The sequence below is a fragment of the Salvelinus sp. IW2-2015 genome, linkage group LG1 (genome assembly GCF_002910315.2).
Source record: "Salvelinus sp. IW2-2015 linkage group LG1, ASM291031v2, whole genome shotgun sequence".
NCBI classification, from domain to species: Eukaryota; Metazoa; Chordata; class Actinopteri; order Salmoniformes; family Salmonidae; genus Salvelinus; species Salvelinus sp. IW2-2015.
The window spans coordinates 8,387,107-8,403,791 of NC_036838.1; the positions used below are offsets into that span (position 1 = coordinate 8,387,107).

Consider the following 16,685-nt stretch of genomic DNA (forward strand, 5'->3'; position numbering starts at 1 on the left):
GTTTGCAAAAAGGCACTAAAGTAATAATGCAGAAAAATTGGCAAAGCAATTGTGGCCAGTGATTTCAAGTCTATGTACATAGGGCAGCAGCCTCTAAGGTGTCCTGAATACAAAGTGTTGTTTTGGGGACAAATCCAACGCAACACATACTGAGTACCACTCTCCAAATGTTCAAGCATAGTGGTSGCTGCATCTTGTTAAAGGTATGCTGGTAGTCGTTAAAGACCGGGGAGTTTGGTTCACATGGTTCAGTCTGCTTTCCATCAGACACTGGGAAATCACTTTTCAGCAGGACAATAGCCTAAAACACTAGGCCAAATCTACACTGGAAGTTACTTACCAAGAAGACAGTGAATGTTCCTGAGTGGCCGAGTTAAAGTTTTTACTTAAATCTACTTGAAAATCTATGGCAAGATTTGACTCTGGGGTGTGAATACTTATGTAAATTTGATATGTCTGTATTTCATTTTCAATAAATGTGTTAAAATAAGAAAAATAAAACAATTCACTATGGGGTATTATGTGTATATGGGTGAGAATWWAAAAAAAAATCTATTTTAAATCCAGGCTGTAACAAAAATAAATGGGGAATATGTCAAGGGGTATGAATACTTTCTGAAGGCACCGTAAATTGCCTGAATTTGTGATTCCTTAAAGTGGATTCCTCAAAGTGTAAGCTGCTTCTGGTCTTTTCTCACCATTATGAGGTCTTATTGTCTTAAGTCAACATATACAGTGCCCTCCTGAATTATTGGCACCCTAGGTAAATATGAACCAAAAAGGCTGCGAACAATGTCTTTGTTGTTAATCAGCTTAATTTTACACCAAAATATCACATGAATCTAACCTTTAATTGAGTTTTTTTTTTTAAATCAAGAAATCATCATCAAGAAATAATACTTTTATTCAAAAACATGCAATTATTGGCACCCCTGCATTTAGTCCTTTGTGCACCCTTCCTTTGCCAAGATAACAGCTCTGAGTCGTCTTCTATAATGTTTGATGAGGTGGGAGAACACACAGAATGGGATTTGAGACCATTCCTCCATAGAAAAACTCTCCAGATCCTTCAGAGTCCTTGGTCCTCACTTGTGGACTCTCCTGTTCAGCTCACCCCACAGGCTTTCAATGGGGTTTAGGTCAAGGGACCGGGATGGCCATTGCAAAAGCTTAATTCTATGGTCAGTGAACCCTTTTTGTGTGGATTTGGAGGTATGCTTTGGATCGTTGTCCTGCTGGAAGACCCAACGACGACCAAGTTTTCGACTCCTGGCAGAGGCAGACAGGTTGTGGACTAAAATCTCCTGGTACTCGATGGAGTCCATGATGCCATGTCTCCTAACAAGGTTCCCAGGGCCTTTGGAAGTCAAACAGTCTCACAACATCACAGATCCACCACTTTACTTCACAGTGGGGATTAGGTTATTTTCTGCATGACCATTGCTCTTTTTACACCAAACCCACCTCTGGTGTTTGTTGCCAAAAAGCTCTGTTTTACTCTCATCTGAACATAGAACCTGGTTCCAATCAAACGTGGTTCCAATGACATTTAGCAAACTCCAGGTGCTTAAATGTGTGGTTTGGTGACAGCAGTGGTGTTCTTCTGGCAACCYTTACAAATAATTTGTTGGCATGAAGGTGGCGTCTAATTGTAGTTTTGGAGACTTGATGAAACCAACTTCTCCAATTCTCCAACTGTGATCTTTGGAGATTGTTGTGCCACTTGAACTATCTTTCTCACGGTGCGTGGGGGCAAAATACACTTGCGTCCTCTTCCAGGGAGGTTCATCACAGATCCAGTCGTTTTAAATTTCTCTAATAGTGGAGATGGGTATTTTCAGGCATTTAGCTATCTATTTTATAGCCATTGCCTGATTTGTTAAGGTCAACAACCTTTTGTCTCATTTCATTTATGTGTACTCTGGCCTTTCCCATATTGATGGATGACTAAGGGAGTTTAGCCTGTGTGTCACCTCATATTCATACCCCAGTGAAACAGGAATTCATGGACCACTTAAGAGTTCCCAAAGACTCAGGTTACCTTCATGGTCATAAGAATTTCTAGGGCTGCCAATAATGGTGACACGCATGTTTTTGAATAAAATAATAATTTCTTGATGACAATTCTTTTTTCTTTTAACAATTGTAGAGGTTTAACAATTCGAGGTTATAGTCATATGATATTTAGAGTATAAAATCAATCTGATGAACAAAAATGAAATTTTTTCACATCCTTTTTTGTTCATATTTACCTAGGGTGCCAATAATTCACGGGGGTACTGTACAATTCAGTTAAAGATGCAAATAGTGTTATTTGACGTGTATCTTTTTGACACGCAAAGACCCAAATGACGTTACATACAGTGGATGCAAGGACTGACCATTCATGAGATCAAAAACTGTAAACATTTTTACAAACATTTTAGTAAAATGGTGCTTATATTTTGGGTTCTAATGGGGTAAAACAGCTGTTAAATTCTTGAAGAATCAATGGCAATGGCAATAATTTTGTTTAAAAAATGGACGCACCAATCACAGACTGTTGCTTTAACATACAGTAGACCTAGGCCTACATGTTGTACATCTAATGTTGTGTCCCTGGTATTGAGAGGGAGTGGGGGAAGGTGTAGCTCACCAGGTACCACTACGCTCATGATCAAAGGCAGCATATGATCCATCGCTTTTCCGATACGCCAGTTGCTGATCATAACCTTGACAATAACAAAAGAAAACCATGAACCGGGAAGATAATCAAAGCCGATTAGTTTTGTGCCAATAAGAAAGAACTTGTACTGATAACACCACAGGCAGTGTGGCGAGTTTCCCAAAGCCTTTGTAGCTAACATGTTATGTTATTTCACTCCACAACTCAGTCACAAAGCAGCGAGAGAGTAACAATGATTTAAAAAATCTATGTTTAACGGGCAATCTTCTGTGCGTTTTACAAACAAACGTCAACAAATGAAAAAAAAAAAGATTTGTACGAGTAGCGTTCAGTCTGGGTTGTGCAGTGGAAGTAAACACACTTATTTTGAAAATATAGGGAGCGTTACTCATCCCGAACGACGATCAGCATTTACCCACCTATTTTAATTTACCCCTACATCACTGACTGTCGAAAGATAAAGTACCAAATTCGCTACAAAGGCTAGGAAACCCACGCCTGATCTGTTCAAGCAGAATTTTTTTTTTAAATGCAAAAATCGAACAATTGCTTTTTGTGTGCTTGTTAACCACAAATCAAATGTGAGAAACAAAAACATTAATTGTTAAAGCTGCACTGTAATATTAGGCCTATAGCATAACTTTAATGTGTTTACTTCCAATCAATGCTATCCTCTCTGGGAGGTGTGCAACTGTAAATCCAAAACTAAAATGTGGAATTCATCAACTTTCTCACCTCTTTGAATGTAGTTGACTGCTTGATTTCTGCGTTCTAATCCCACCTTATCCCACTGTTTGGTCGTGTCCAGGTAATAAGTGGCGATGAGAGGTAAAGTCATGCCTATCATGTTTTGCTCCCCACAGCCACCTGGTTGGCGAAGGAGGTCGCCCAGGGGTGAACCACTGATAGCTGCCTCTATCGTGCTGGCCAACTGCTCACCTGAAAAGATGCAGAGAGTAAAACATATATAAATGCAGACGTTAAAACATTATAAATGCATACAATTACACATAATAATAACTGGAATATGACTTAGTCAATGGTCAGTGACAACATGACAAAGACAGTTTATTTTTGTTTATTTTTTTGCCTTTATTTAACTTAACCTATAAAGAATACCATGGATCTAATAGACCTACACTACAACAGCATTATTACTGATCTGGACTTATCCCTACACTACAACAGCATTATTACAGATCTCAAATTATCCCTACACTACAACAGTATTATTACTGATCTCAACTTAAACAGCATTATTACTGATCTCAACTTATCCCTACACTACAACATCATTATTTACTGAATCTCAAACTTATCCCTACACTACAACAGCATTATTACAGATCTATTATTACTGATCTCAACTTATCCCTACACTACAACATCATTATTACTGATCTCAACTTATCCCTACACTACAACAGCATTATTACTGATCTCGACTTATCCCTACACTACACTCTCTTGAAAAAAGGCGCTATCTAGAACCTAAAAGGGTTCTTCGGCTGTCACCATAAAATAACCCTTTTTGGTTCGAGGTTAGAACCCTTTTGGTTCCAGGTTAGAACCCTTTCCCCAGAGGCTTTTTCGAAGAGTGTAAGCTTCCGAAGGTCCACACAATGTTTTATTCTATAGACCTACTGATGATCTTAATAGCCGTGGCATTTGCTACTCAGTGGTCCTCTAGCTTTGTGAACCAATACGAAGCTAGTGAGCCGAGGGCAACTATCTTATTCAACTAATGTTGTTAACACGTATTCGTAGTACATTTCTAAATGGTCCATGTGTGTCAGATCATTCCGTCTCACCTGTCACACTTATGTGTGTTCTGGCAGGTGTATTTGGAATCTGGTTAACCAGTGCACCACTCCGAACGCGCACAGTATCCGTTCCCCCTTTTAACCCGGAGAAAGACAGAGACAGAGAGAGACAGCGACAAAGACAGAGCGAGCAAATAATGTAAACAGTTGTTACGAGTTTTTCCATTCAATCTCACCTACAGGTAGAGCCATACAATTTGACTTGCATATTAAGAGAGGAAAATGTATATGATACTCATCAGTGCAACGAATGGTAATACTGTCACTGGAACTATAGATGATCTACATCTGTGTATGCTACCATACACTCACCGTGTTTGGCGGGATCCAGTTCCTTCTTCACCTCAAGCCTTGTCAGCACCCCTTCGGGCTGTCATTGTTAGAATGAAAACACGGTAATTTGCTCATTTACTTATTAATCAACTCAGCATATATGTTTTTTGCTTGAATTACAACAATTCACCTGGTGGCCTAGGTTTTCCAAATAGGGGCGATAAAGTATTTACTTTAACAGCACATAGGCCTACTTCTTATGGGAATGGTCTGGAATCATAGTAAAATAGCTGGGCTTTCCAGTTACCAAAGATTCAAGATTCAACATCCGCCGCAAGGTTCAAGAACCGCCACCTTACTTTCGTATCAAAAATTAGGACAATGGTCTCATGGACCATCGGATCTTAGTACAAGGAGTCCCATTAGGTATGTTTTTAAAGGAGAGCTCACTGTATTTGCTGACAGGTTTTGAGGCACCAGTACAACACCAGACGAGCCAAAAGTCAACCTCTTCCAAAAGCACCTCACACCAGCTGAAATCTTCCTTCTTAATCAAGATTCATATTTTGTTCCAAAACACCTATTATTGACTTTTCTATTGACCAGAAAATGTTCAGCTCTACCAGATTGTGTTTTTACCCACCACAAGTGACACCCACTCCACCTGTCTTGAAGAGATTAAATTCAAACCCATGAATACCTTGTGGAAGACGAGGTAAAGTCTGGTGGGAGCAGAATAAACAAAACAAAAAACTAAAATCTGTCCCTGAACAAACTACAGGCAGATTCTACACTCAATATTGTCATCAAGTGGACCAGGGCGGGCGACAGTGATTATGGATACTGGCAATTATATTGTTGAATACAAAAGACAATTGTCAGACTTCAATTTATACAGGCCATTGTCCTCCGACCCCACCCCAACCTACAACAAACTGAACAAGGAGACATCGGGGTGTGCCTCCCGAGTGGCGGAGCGGTCAAAGCCACTGCATTGCAGTGCTAAGGCGCCTCTACAGTCTGGGTTCGATCCCAGGCTGTGTCACAGCCAGCTGGGAACTCCATAGGGCAGCACACAATTGGCCCAGTGCCGTCCAGGTTAGGGGAGGGTTTGGCCGGAGGATCTCCTTGTGACGGGTCAGGCGCCTGCAAGCTGACCACATTTATCAAATCAAATCAAATCAAATYTTATCAAATTTTATAGTTATGAGTTGAATGGTGCGGCTGGCTTTCGGGTTAAGCGAGCAGTGTGTTAAGAAGCAGCATGGCTTGGCGGTTCATGTTTCGGAGGATGCATGACTCGACCTTCGCCTCTCCCCAGCCCGTTGGGGAGTTTCAGCGATGAGACAAGATTGTAACTACCAATTGGATATCACAAAAAAGGGGTAAAAGAGACATTGGTGGAAGCAGTAAATCACTGATGAGAAAACAAGAGCATTCCTGTATGTCCAACATCCCCCTCTTCTACACGTAACTGAAGATCCACAAGGGCCTGGACAGGCAGACCCATTGTGTCAGATATTGGGAGCTTTCTACTCTGCCATCTTATCATAAAGTCAAGTGATTTCAGTGACAAGTGAAAGTCCTTTTCTCTAGCAACACTAATTATTTAGTGTTCTTCTTACAGTGTAGTTGSTTACATGGATGGCACCAAATAAAGCCAACCTGCACCTCGGATAGTTTGGGAAAGGTCAGAAGCAATGGTTTGCCTTACCACCACACGTAGCTCCTTCTTAACACCGTCCCGACCACCCCAATCTCGGACGGAGGCCTTCACCTCGATGGTATGGAGGCCCAGCTTCATGGGGATGATGACAAAGGGGACACTTCGTGTGGACTCGGGGTCCACCATAACAGTAACAATATACCTCCCCTTCTTGCTGGCAGAGCTGCACACGTCTGATGTCTCCCTCAGTTCTACACGGACCTGCCATTAAGGTGGAGAGGGGTAGTCACATCACCGTGCATCTAATCAGATAAATACCACACTGAATGGTATAATAATAATAATAATAATAATAAGGCACAGAAGAAGTCATACTGATTTTAGAATGAAATATTTGGGTTTACTCTGTATACTACCTGTATCTGCAGGTTCAACTCAACACGGTTGCGTGCCTGCCTTTAAATGACAATAAGCTTACGGTTATAGAGTCCTTCCTGTAGTTGTGAAGAATGGCTTTGATTTCCAGCTGCTCATTGCGTACGGCAGAGTAGGGCAGCTTCAGATCAAGGAAGAAGTTCTTCCAAACAATTATTTTGAGCGGTTCAGACACACAGATTCCTATTGAGCAAGAGAGTTGCCATAAGATAGAAGATGTAGAAAGAGTAGCCACCAATATAGCAAGAAGGGTACAAATAAGTGAGAGTACCATGTGTTTTGGACAGGCCAATGGCAGTGATCTGCCAGCTGGTGATGGAATCCGGTAAGGTCCTTTTTATGTTATGCATAGGACTAAATGGTAAAAAGAAAATATGTAGGATTTTCATTACATGGGAAAAGGAATATGCATTAGAATGCATTTTACTGTAGTGCATTGAACAATCTCAATAAATACTGCTCTTACCACTGCTTATTGTCAGGACACTGCGGCAGACTCTCCTCCTTCCATAGCCAACTCTCAGGGAAGAAGGAACGGGAAATGATSTTGTTAAAACTTTCGAAATCCTCTTCTTCACCTTACCAAGAGTGACAGAAATTCAGACAGTTCCCATCACTGTTAATGTATTTCCCTTTTACACAGAAGGGAATACCAGAATATTTTATACATTCACACTCTGGTTTTGTTTATCACACTGGATTTACATAGTGTGCAATTTTWGAATTGACAATTCCAGTCCACTACAGTTGTTTCACTTACTGCGGGCTAATATGAGCTGGTCAGTCTTGGCCTCTTCACGTTTGGTGGCCATTTCTCTACAACACTTCAGGAAGGCTTCCACACACTCTGTTCCATCGCTGATGTATTGGGCACGCCGCTCGCACGTGTAATCTAGAATGTTCTTCCTCATACCGTCCATGCAGCACTGTCTCTCCAGGCCTGTGTACTGGCTCGCTAGGACAGAGAGAAGTGCATTATCAGTGAGATTCTGCATTATCGCAGAGTGATCTGCAAAACCTTTAGGGAAATCAAGTGCTGAGAGTTAAAGGAATATAATTCAATGAAAGACAAAAAACCCTGAACATCATTTGAAGTTTGTTTAGTGGCCAATCTGGACAGCTGTCTTCCTATTTCGTAATTGGTTCTCATTCCCAGAGGTTGAAAACATAAACAATAAAACACTATTTGACATCCTTGCAACAGATGTCTGTTTGGTAAGAAAGAAGTACTAAGTTCTACTAATAAATAAATACATATGTACATGGTTAAAACAAAAACATCCAGTTTTAAGATCAGGCATCACAAGCAGAGAAACTCTTGTCCTACCCAGTGTGGTTACGACATCATTTATAGTCACTGCTCGTCGTCTCCTTGAGTTGACAGGGCAGCTGGAGACTAAAGCACACAAAGAAGAAGACGGATTTCAATGCACAAAACCTGCCTGGGAGATTTGACAAGGCAATATTAAGGACAAATGTTTTAGGCCTACATCAACCAAATTCCACAGTGAGAATGAAGATACTATGGTGAAGTAAAATATGATACACCAGCTGATAACTGGCTAAAATGTGATATTGCCAATAGTGTATTTTATAACTTAAGTATTAATATTATATAATTATATAGCGCTTTGCAAAGAACCAAAGTCACTTTACAATTGTAGAAAAAAAACAGTAGTCAAAACAAAGCCAGGCTAAACAAAAACATGAGAGTGAAAGGAGGCCACAATGAGGAGAAAGAGTGTGATGTATCAATGTACGAATGAGTGAGCAGGTGTTCTGTGTGTCCGAAAACAAACGCTTAGTAGTCATTGGCATCTTTTTGCTACGTTGTAAGACTTTTACAAAGTGTCTAGAAATGATATCTGCGTGGCCAACCAAGGTATCAACCCTTATGAGGTCAGAAGTAGAAGTAAGCTGACTGCCAATGGTTTTGGGAGACACACAACATCCAATATTCGGCCAACACATATTTTGCACACATTCAGATCAGGTTAAAGAGATTGCAAGATTGTCAATTTTCAGATTAACTCAAGGATACCATTTGTATGTCTCTGTGTGCAGTTCGAAGTAAATTGCTAGCATTGATCAATGAAATTACAACCTATATTCACCCACTCAAAAAACAGCCGACAGTTATTGAATTTCTAATGTGTTATCACTATGCTTTCAACCATCTAAAAGCATAACCATATTCTAATGGAAAAACAGATTTTTGGTTTAGTTGTCACCCAAATGTCTATCACCACACTTTCAACCATTTACAAGCACAGCAAAGTTCAAATGGGAATACAAAGTCAGATATTTTGTTTATTTATACAAAGGATTAATGCGTCATCACTGTGCTTCATCTAATAGCAGAACCAAATCACTTGTATTGTAGTTGAGATTACACTAAAAGAACATGGTCCAAGTGATTAATGCCGTTTGAGATTCTGCACAGATTATTACAGCAATGTGAAGACCTCCAAAGACCYATTTAACCTTTATTTAACTTGGCAAGTCAGTTAAGAACAAATTCTTATTTACAATGACGGCCTAGGAACAGTGGGCTAACTGCTTTGTTCAGGGGCAGAACGATCGATTTTTACCTTGTTAGCTCGGGGATTCAATCTAGCAACCTTTCGGTTACTAGCCCAACGCTCTAACCACCAGGCTACCTGCCGACCTATACATGCTATCGTGTATTTGGGGAGGTTCTCTCATTCTTCTCTACAGATCCTCTCAAGCTCTGCCAGGTTGGATGAGGAACGTCGAAGCACAGCTATTTTCAGGTCTCTCCAGAGATGTTCGATCCGGTTCAAGTCCGAGCTCTGGCTGGGCCACTCAAGGACATTCAAAGACTTGTCCCGAAGCCACTCCTGTGTTGTCTTGGCTGTGAACTTAGGGTCGTTGTCCTGTTGGAAGGTGAATCTTCACCCCAGTCTGAGGTCCTGGGCACTCTGGAGCAGGTTTTAATCAAGGATCTCTCTGTACTTTACTCAGTTCATCTTTCCCTTGAGCCTGACTAGTCTCCCAGCCCCTCCTGCTGAAAACATCCCCACAGCATGATGCTGCCACCACCATGCTTCTCCGTAGTGCCAGGTTTCCTCCAGACGTGACGCTTGGAATTCAGGCCAAAGAGTTCAATCTTGGTTTCATCAGACCAGAGAATCTTGTTTCTCATRGTCTGAGAGTCCTTTAGGTGCCTTTTAGCAAACTCTAAGCAAGCTGTCAAGTGCCTTTTACTGAGGAGTGGCTTCTGTCTGGCCACTCTACCATAAAGGCCTGATTGGTGGAGTGCTGCAGAGTTGGTTGTCCTTCTGGAAGGTTCTCCCATCTCCACAGAGGAACTCTAGAGCTCTGTCAGAGTRACCATAGGGTTCTTGGTCACCTCCCTGACCAGCTTTAGGAAGAGTCTTTGTGGTTCCAAACTTCTTCCAAGGACGATGGAGGCCAYTTTATTCTTGGGTACTTTCAATGCTGAAGAAATGTTTTGGCACCCTTCCCCAGATCTGTTCCTCGACACAATCCTGTCTCAGAGCTCCTTCGATCTCATGGCTTGGTTTTTGCTCTGACATGCACTGTCAAATGTGGGACAGTATATACAGTTGAAGTCAAAAAAGTTTACATACGCTTAAAACTAGTTTTTCAACCACTCCACAAATGTCTTTGTTAACAAACTACAGTTTTGGCAGGTCGGTTAGGACATCTACTTTGTGCATGAACAAGTACATTTTCCAACAATTGTTTACAGACAGATTATTTCACTTATAATTCACTGTATCACAATTCCAGTGGGTCGGAATTTTAATACACTAAGTTGACTGTGCCTTCAAACAGCTTGGAAAATTCCAGAAAATTATGTAATGGCTTTAGAAGCTTCTGATAGGCTAATTGACATCATTTGAGTCAATTGGAAGTGTACCTGTGGATGTTCTTTCAAGGCCTACCTTCAAACTCAGTGCCTCTTTGCTTGACATCATGGGAAATCAAAAGAAATCAGTCAAGACCTCAGAAGGAGGTGAACCACACGTCTGGTTCATCCTTGGGAGCAATTTCCAAACGCCTGAAGGTACCAGTTCATCTGTACAAACAATAGTACGCAAGTGTAAACACCATGGGACCACGCAGCCGTCATACCGCTCAGGAAGAAGACGCGTTCTGTCTCCTAGAGATGAACGTACTTTGGTGCGAAAAGTGCAAATCAATCCAGAACAACAGCAAAGGACCGTGTGAAGATGCTGGAGGAAAACAGGTACAACGTTTCTATATCCACAGTAAAGTCCTATATCGACATAACCTGAAAGGCCGCTCAGCAAGGAAGAAGCCACTGCTCCAAAACCGCCATAAAAATACCAGACTACGGTTTGCAACTGCACATGGGGACAAATATCATACTTTTTGATGAAATGTCCTCCGGCTTCCATCCCCAGTCTAACGGCCAACCAGGACCTCGAGACCACCTTGCACTGCCTGGTCTCCGCCAAACTCACCACCTGGAGCCAGCAGCTGGTGTGGGTGGAATATGCCCACAACACCCTTCCCTGCTCTGCCACGGGCCTATCACAGTTTTATTGTTCCCTGCGGTATCAGCCCCTGCTCTTCCCTGAGCAGGAAGAGGAGGTCGACATACCTTCTGCCCAGATGTTTTTCCGCTGCTGTCATTGTCCCTGGAGGAGAGCTCGGTCGGCCTTCCTCAAGACCACCTCCAGGTATCGATGACAAGCGGATCGCCATCGGATCCCGGCTCCCCGGTATCGTCTCGTGTAGAAGGTATGGCTATCCACCCAGGATCTGCCCCTCCGGGTGGAATTCCGCAAACTCTCCCCCCGGAATATCGTCCCGTTCCCCATCTCCAAGATCATTAGCCCCTCTGCTGTTCATCTTCTGTTGCCCCGTAACCTTCATATATACATTCCACCTTTATGTGTCCAGAGACAAACCCATGTCTTACAGCCCTTTGTCTCCCATTTCCAGGCCCAGTCTTATCGATGGCCAACCGGCTTACATGGTGAGGCGTCTCCTGAAGGTTCGACCTCGGGGCAGGGGATTCCAGTGCCTGGTTGACTAGGAGGGTTATTGTCTCCATCCCCCTCCAGGTGTTGCCCATCTTCCCCAATATATCCCCGGTGTATTTATACCTGTGTTCTCTGTTTGTCTGTTGCCAGTTCGTCTTGTTTGTTCAAGTCAACCAGCGTTTTGTGTCTCAGCTCCTGCTTTTTCCAGTCTCGCTTTTCTCGCCCTCCTAGTTTTGACCCTTGCCTGTCCTGATTCCGAGCCCTGACCACTCTGCCTGACCCAGAGCCTGCCTGCCGACCTGTACATTTGACCCCCTCTGGATTACCGACCTCTGCCTTATCCTGAGCCTGCCTGCCGCCCGGTACCGTTAACTCACCTCTGGTTTACTGCCCCCTGCCTGCCTTGACCTGTCTATTRCCTGCCCCTGTTGGAATATTAAACTATTGTTTATTTGACGTGGTCTGCATCTGGGTCTTACCTTCATACCTGATATGGATAGCAACAGTGAATCTCTTTAGTTTTTAAGTGGAGATTTTTCTAGCTAAGCAGTGCTTGGTTAAAAGCCTAGATGGGAGACCAAAARGCAGCTGTTGATAGATCAAGTCTCCAGTTGGAGGTCCTGCCCAGCCTATAGTTTTTTTCTGATACTGGATATAACGTTGAAGATCTGACATTGTTTTAAAGGTACAAAGGTTTGTCTATGATTAAATTTGGTTACCATGATGACATAATCCTGTGGTTGAAATTTCACCCTCAAAACAACAGTTCCCTTCCCTTTTTCCAAAAGTTTATGACTTTTTTCAAATCCAATTTATTTTCCACATAGTTTCAATGTCACAATATGTTGACAAATTATGTTGAAACAACGTTGATTCAACCAGTTTGTGCCCAGTGGGTAGTGACACATTGCCTCTATCAAACCAATAAAGCATTTTGAATGGGTGCAGTTCCAAAGAGACATTGAGTTTAAAAAAAAGAAATACCTCTGACTTGCAGCAAGCTAGCGTGCATAAGATACAAAACAAATGCTACTAAAACAAATAGGCTACTAAAACAGAGACACGGACAAAACAAGAAAAAATACGAAAAATTGCCTTTACTAAGGCAATCGAATCCGAGCGCTGAATGCAATTGACTCCGACCGTTCCCATTCAAACTAAAAATCCAAATGTGAAGTTCGCCTGACTTCCGATAGTCAAGTGAACGAGACAGGACTTTGGAAGGCTGGCCACGCAAGACTAGGCAGGCCTGAATGTGTATTTCAGCTTTTATATAGAGGGCTTATACTTGGGCTTCACATACCTGTCCTCTGAGGGGTGYCCYCTGCASTGTTGRATGCAAACACCAGCCCAGCRTCGTAGAAAACSCCCATACTGTCYWTTCCACTCCCTGCAGTGCAGCCTGTGTCATGTTTCTCTATTATGTCCCAGATCTAAGGATGGATTCATGCACATACCAATGCCATGTACACACACACACACACACACACACACACATTTACCTATTCTTGTGGGGACAAAACAATTGATTTGCATTCAAAATCCTATTTTCCCGAACCCAACCGTACACTTAAACCTAAACCTCTAACCCTAATTCTAACCCTTACCCCTAATCCTAAAATAGCCATTTCCCTTTTGGGGACCGGCGAAATGTCCACACTTGTCCAAACGTTCCTATGTTACTATCCTTGTGRGGACTTCTGGTCTGCTTATGGTCCGCACAAGGATAGTAAAACCAAAAACACACATACACACAAATCAGCTAAGTCTGAAAACATTCCCAAGTGTTGGTGGGCAAGTATGGCGCAATCTTCTGTTTGGTCCAAATGTATTTCAGTTTAAGAGGACATAGTACAAATGGAAATGTTGCATCTATCAAAAACCCATTTAGCAATTTGTTTTTATTTGAAGATTCTCCTAGTTGAATTCCCTCGTAAATTCATTTGAGCAGAATTTTGTGCAWTCGGAAAGTATTCTGGCCCATTCCTTTTTCCCACATTTTATTACGTTACATTTTGTTACGTTTTAATCCTAAATAGGATAATTTTTCTAAATCCTCATCAATCTACTCACAACATGATGGAAAAGTGAATTATTATAATTTTTTTGCAAATGTATAAAAATAAAATAACTTATTTACATACAGTTGAAGTCGGAAGTTTACATACACCTTAGCCAAATACATTTAAACTCAGTTTTTCACAATTCCTGACATTTAATCCTAGTAAAAATTAGGATCACCACTTTATTTTAAGAATGTGAAATGTCAGAATAATAGTAGAGAGAATGATTTCTTTCAGCTTTTATTTCTTTCATCACATTCCCAGTGGTTCAGAAGATTACATACACTCAATTCGCATTTGGTAGCATTGCCTTGAAATTGTTTAACTTGGGTCAAATGTTTCAGGTAGACTTCCACAAGCTTCCCACAATAAGTTTGGTGAATTTTGGCACATTCCTCCTTACATAGCGGCTGTAACTGAGTCAGGTTTGTAGGCCTCCTTGCTCGCACACACTTTTTCAGTTCTGCCCACAAATTTCCATGGGATTGAGGTCAGGGCTTTGTGATGGCCACTCCAATACCTTGACTTTGTTGTTCTTAAGCCATTTTGCCACAACTTTGGAAGTATGCTTGGGGTCATTGTCCATTTGGAAGACCCATTTGCGACCAAGCTTTAACTTCCTGACTGATGTCTTGAGATGTTGCTTCAATATAGCCACAATTTTCCTCCCTCATGGTGAGATCTATTTTGTGAAGTGCACCAGTCCCTCCCGCAGCAAAGCTCCCCCACAACATGATGCTGCCACCTCCGTGCTTCACGGTTGGGATGGTATTCTTTGGCTTGCAAGCCTCCCCCTTATTCCTCCAAACATAACGATGGTCATTATGGCCAAACAGTTCTATTTCTGTTTCATCAGACCAGAGGACATTTCTCCAAAACCATAGTCTGGCTTTTTTATGGCAGTTTTGGAGCAGTGGCTTCTTCCTTGCTGATCGTTCTTTCAGGTTGTCGATATAGGACTCGTTTTACTGTGGATATAGATACTTTTGTACCTGTTTCCTCCAGCATCTTCACAAGGTCCTTTGCTGTTGTTCTTGGATTGATTTGCACTGAGTTTGAAGGCAGGCCTTGAAATACATMCACAGGTACACCACAGGTACACCATCAAATGATGTGAATTAGACTATCAGAAGCTTCTAAAGCCATGACATCATTTTCTGGAATTTTCCAAGCTGTTTGAAGGCACAGTCAACTTAGTGTATGTAAACTTCTGACACAATGGAATTGTGATACAGTGAATTATACTGTAAGTGAAATAATCTATCTGTAAACAAATGTTGGAAAAATTACTTGTGTCATGCACAAAGTAGATGTCCTAACCGACTTGCCAAAACTATAGTTTGTTAACAAGACATTTGTGGAGTGGTTGAAAAACGAGTTTCAATGACTCCAACCTAAGTGTATGTAAACTTCTGTAACTATTCAGACCCTTTGCTATGAGACTCGAAATTGAGCTCAGGTGAATCCTGTTACCATTGCTCATCCTTGAGATGTTGAGATGTCCACCTGTGGTAAATGTAATTGATTGAACATGATTTGGAAAGACACACACCTATCTACATAATATTCCATAGTTGACAGTGCATGTCAGAGCAAATACCAAGCCATGMGTTTGAAGGAATTGTCCGTAGAGCTTCGAGACAGGATTGTGTCGAGGCCAGATCTGGGGAAGGGTACCAAAAATGTCTGCAGCATTGAAGGTCCCCAAGAACACAGTGGCTTCCATCATTCTTAAATGGAAGAAGTTTAGAACCACCAAGACTCTTCTGAGCAATCGGGGGAGAGCAATCGGGGGAGAAGGGCCTTTGTCCGGGAGATGACCAAGAACCCAATGGTCATTGACAGTGCTCCAGAATTTCTCTGTGGAGATGGGAGAACCTTCCAGAAGGACAACCATCTCTGCAGCATTCCACCAAGCAGACCTTTATGGTAGAGTKGACAGACGGAAGCCACTCCTCAGTAAAAGGCACATGACAGCCCACTTGGAGTTTACTAAAAGTCACCTAAAGGACTCTCATACCATGAGAAACAAGAGTCTCTGGTCTGATGAAACCAAGATTGAACCCTTTGGCCTGAATGCCAAGCATCACGTCTGGAGGAAAGCTGGCACCATCCCTACGGTGAAGCATGGTGGTGGCAGCATCATGCTGTGGGGATGTTTTTCAGCGGCAGGGACTGGGAGACTAGTCAGGATCAAGGGAAAGATTAACGGAGCAAACTACAAAGAGACCCTTGATGAAAACCTGCTCCAGTGCGCTCAGGACCTCAGACTGGGGCGAAGGTTCACCTTCCAGCAGGACAATGACCCTAAGCACACAGGCAAGACAACGCAGGAGTGGCTTCGGGACAAGTCTCTGAATGTCCTTGAGTGGCCCAGCCAGAGGCCGGACTTGAAACCGATCTAAAATCTCTGGAGAGACCTGAAAATAGCTGTGCAGCGACTCTCCCCATCCAACCTTACAGAGCTTTAGAGGATCTGCAGAGAGGAATGGGATAAACTCCCCAAATACAGGTGTGCCAAGCTTATAGTGACATACCCAACAAGACTCAAGCCTGTAATCGCTGCCAAAGGTGCTTCAACAAAGTACTGAGTAAAGGGTCTGAATACTTATGTAAATGTGATATTTAATATTTTTATATATAAATATGCAAAAAATTCTAAAAATGTGTTTTTGCTTTGTCATTGTGGGGTATTGTGTTTAGATTGATGAGGGGAAAAAACTATTTAACCCATTTTAGAATAAGGCTGTAACATAGCAA

General features: G+C 42.0%; 1 protein-coding gene across 1 annotated transcript in view; it reads right to left on the minus strand.

Moving 5' to 3' along the window:
- The window catches only part of LOC111960492 (complement C3-like), a 50,431-nt gene that overhangs the window by 18,827 nt on the left and 14,919 nt on the right, over window positions 1-16,685 (minus strand). The window contains exons 15-25 of the mRNA XM_023982500.2: window positions 13,166-13,295; window positions 8,190-8,258; window positions 7,623-7,817; window positions 7,329-7,440; window positions 7,134-7,216; window positions 6,906-7,045; window positions 6,476-6,688; window positions 4,801-4,858; window positions 4,477-4,563; window positions 3,401-3,604; window positions 2,636-2,711 (exon numbers count right to left, since the gene is read on the minus strand). Of these exons, the coding sequence (XP_023838268.2) occupies window positions 2,636-2,711; window positions 3,401-3,604; window positions 4,477-4,563; window positions 4,801-4,858; window positions 6,476-6,688; window positions 6,906-7,045; window positions 7,134-7,216; window positions 7,329-7,440; window positions 7,623-7,817; window positions 8,190-8,258; window positions 13,166-13,295 (1,367 nt within the window). The remainder of the gene's footprint in view (window positions 1-2,635; window positions 2,712-3,400; window positions 3,605-4,476; window positions 4,564-4,800; window positions 4,859-6,475; window positions 6,689-6,905; window positions 7,046-7,133; window positions 7,217-7,328; window positions 7,441-7,622; window positions 7,818-8,189; window positions 8,259-13,165; window positions 13,296-16,685) is intronic.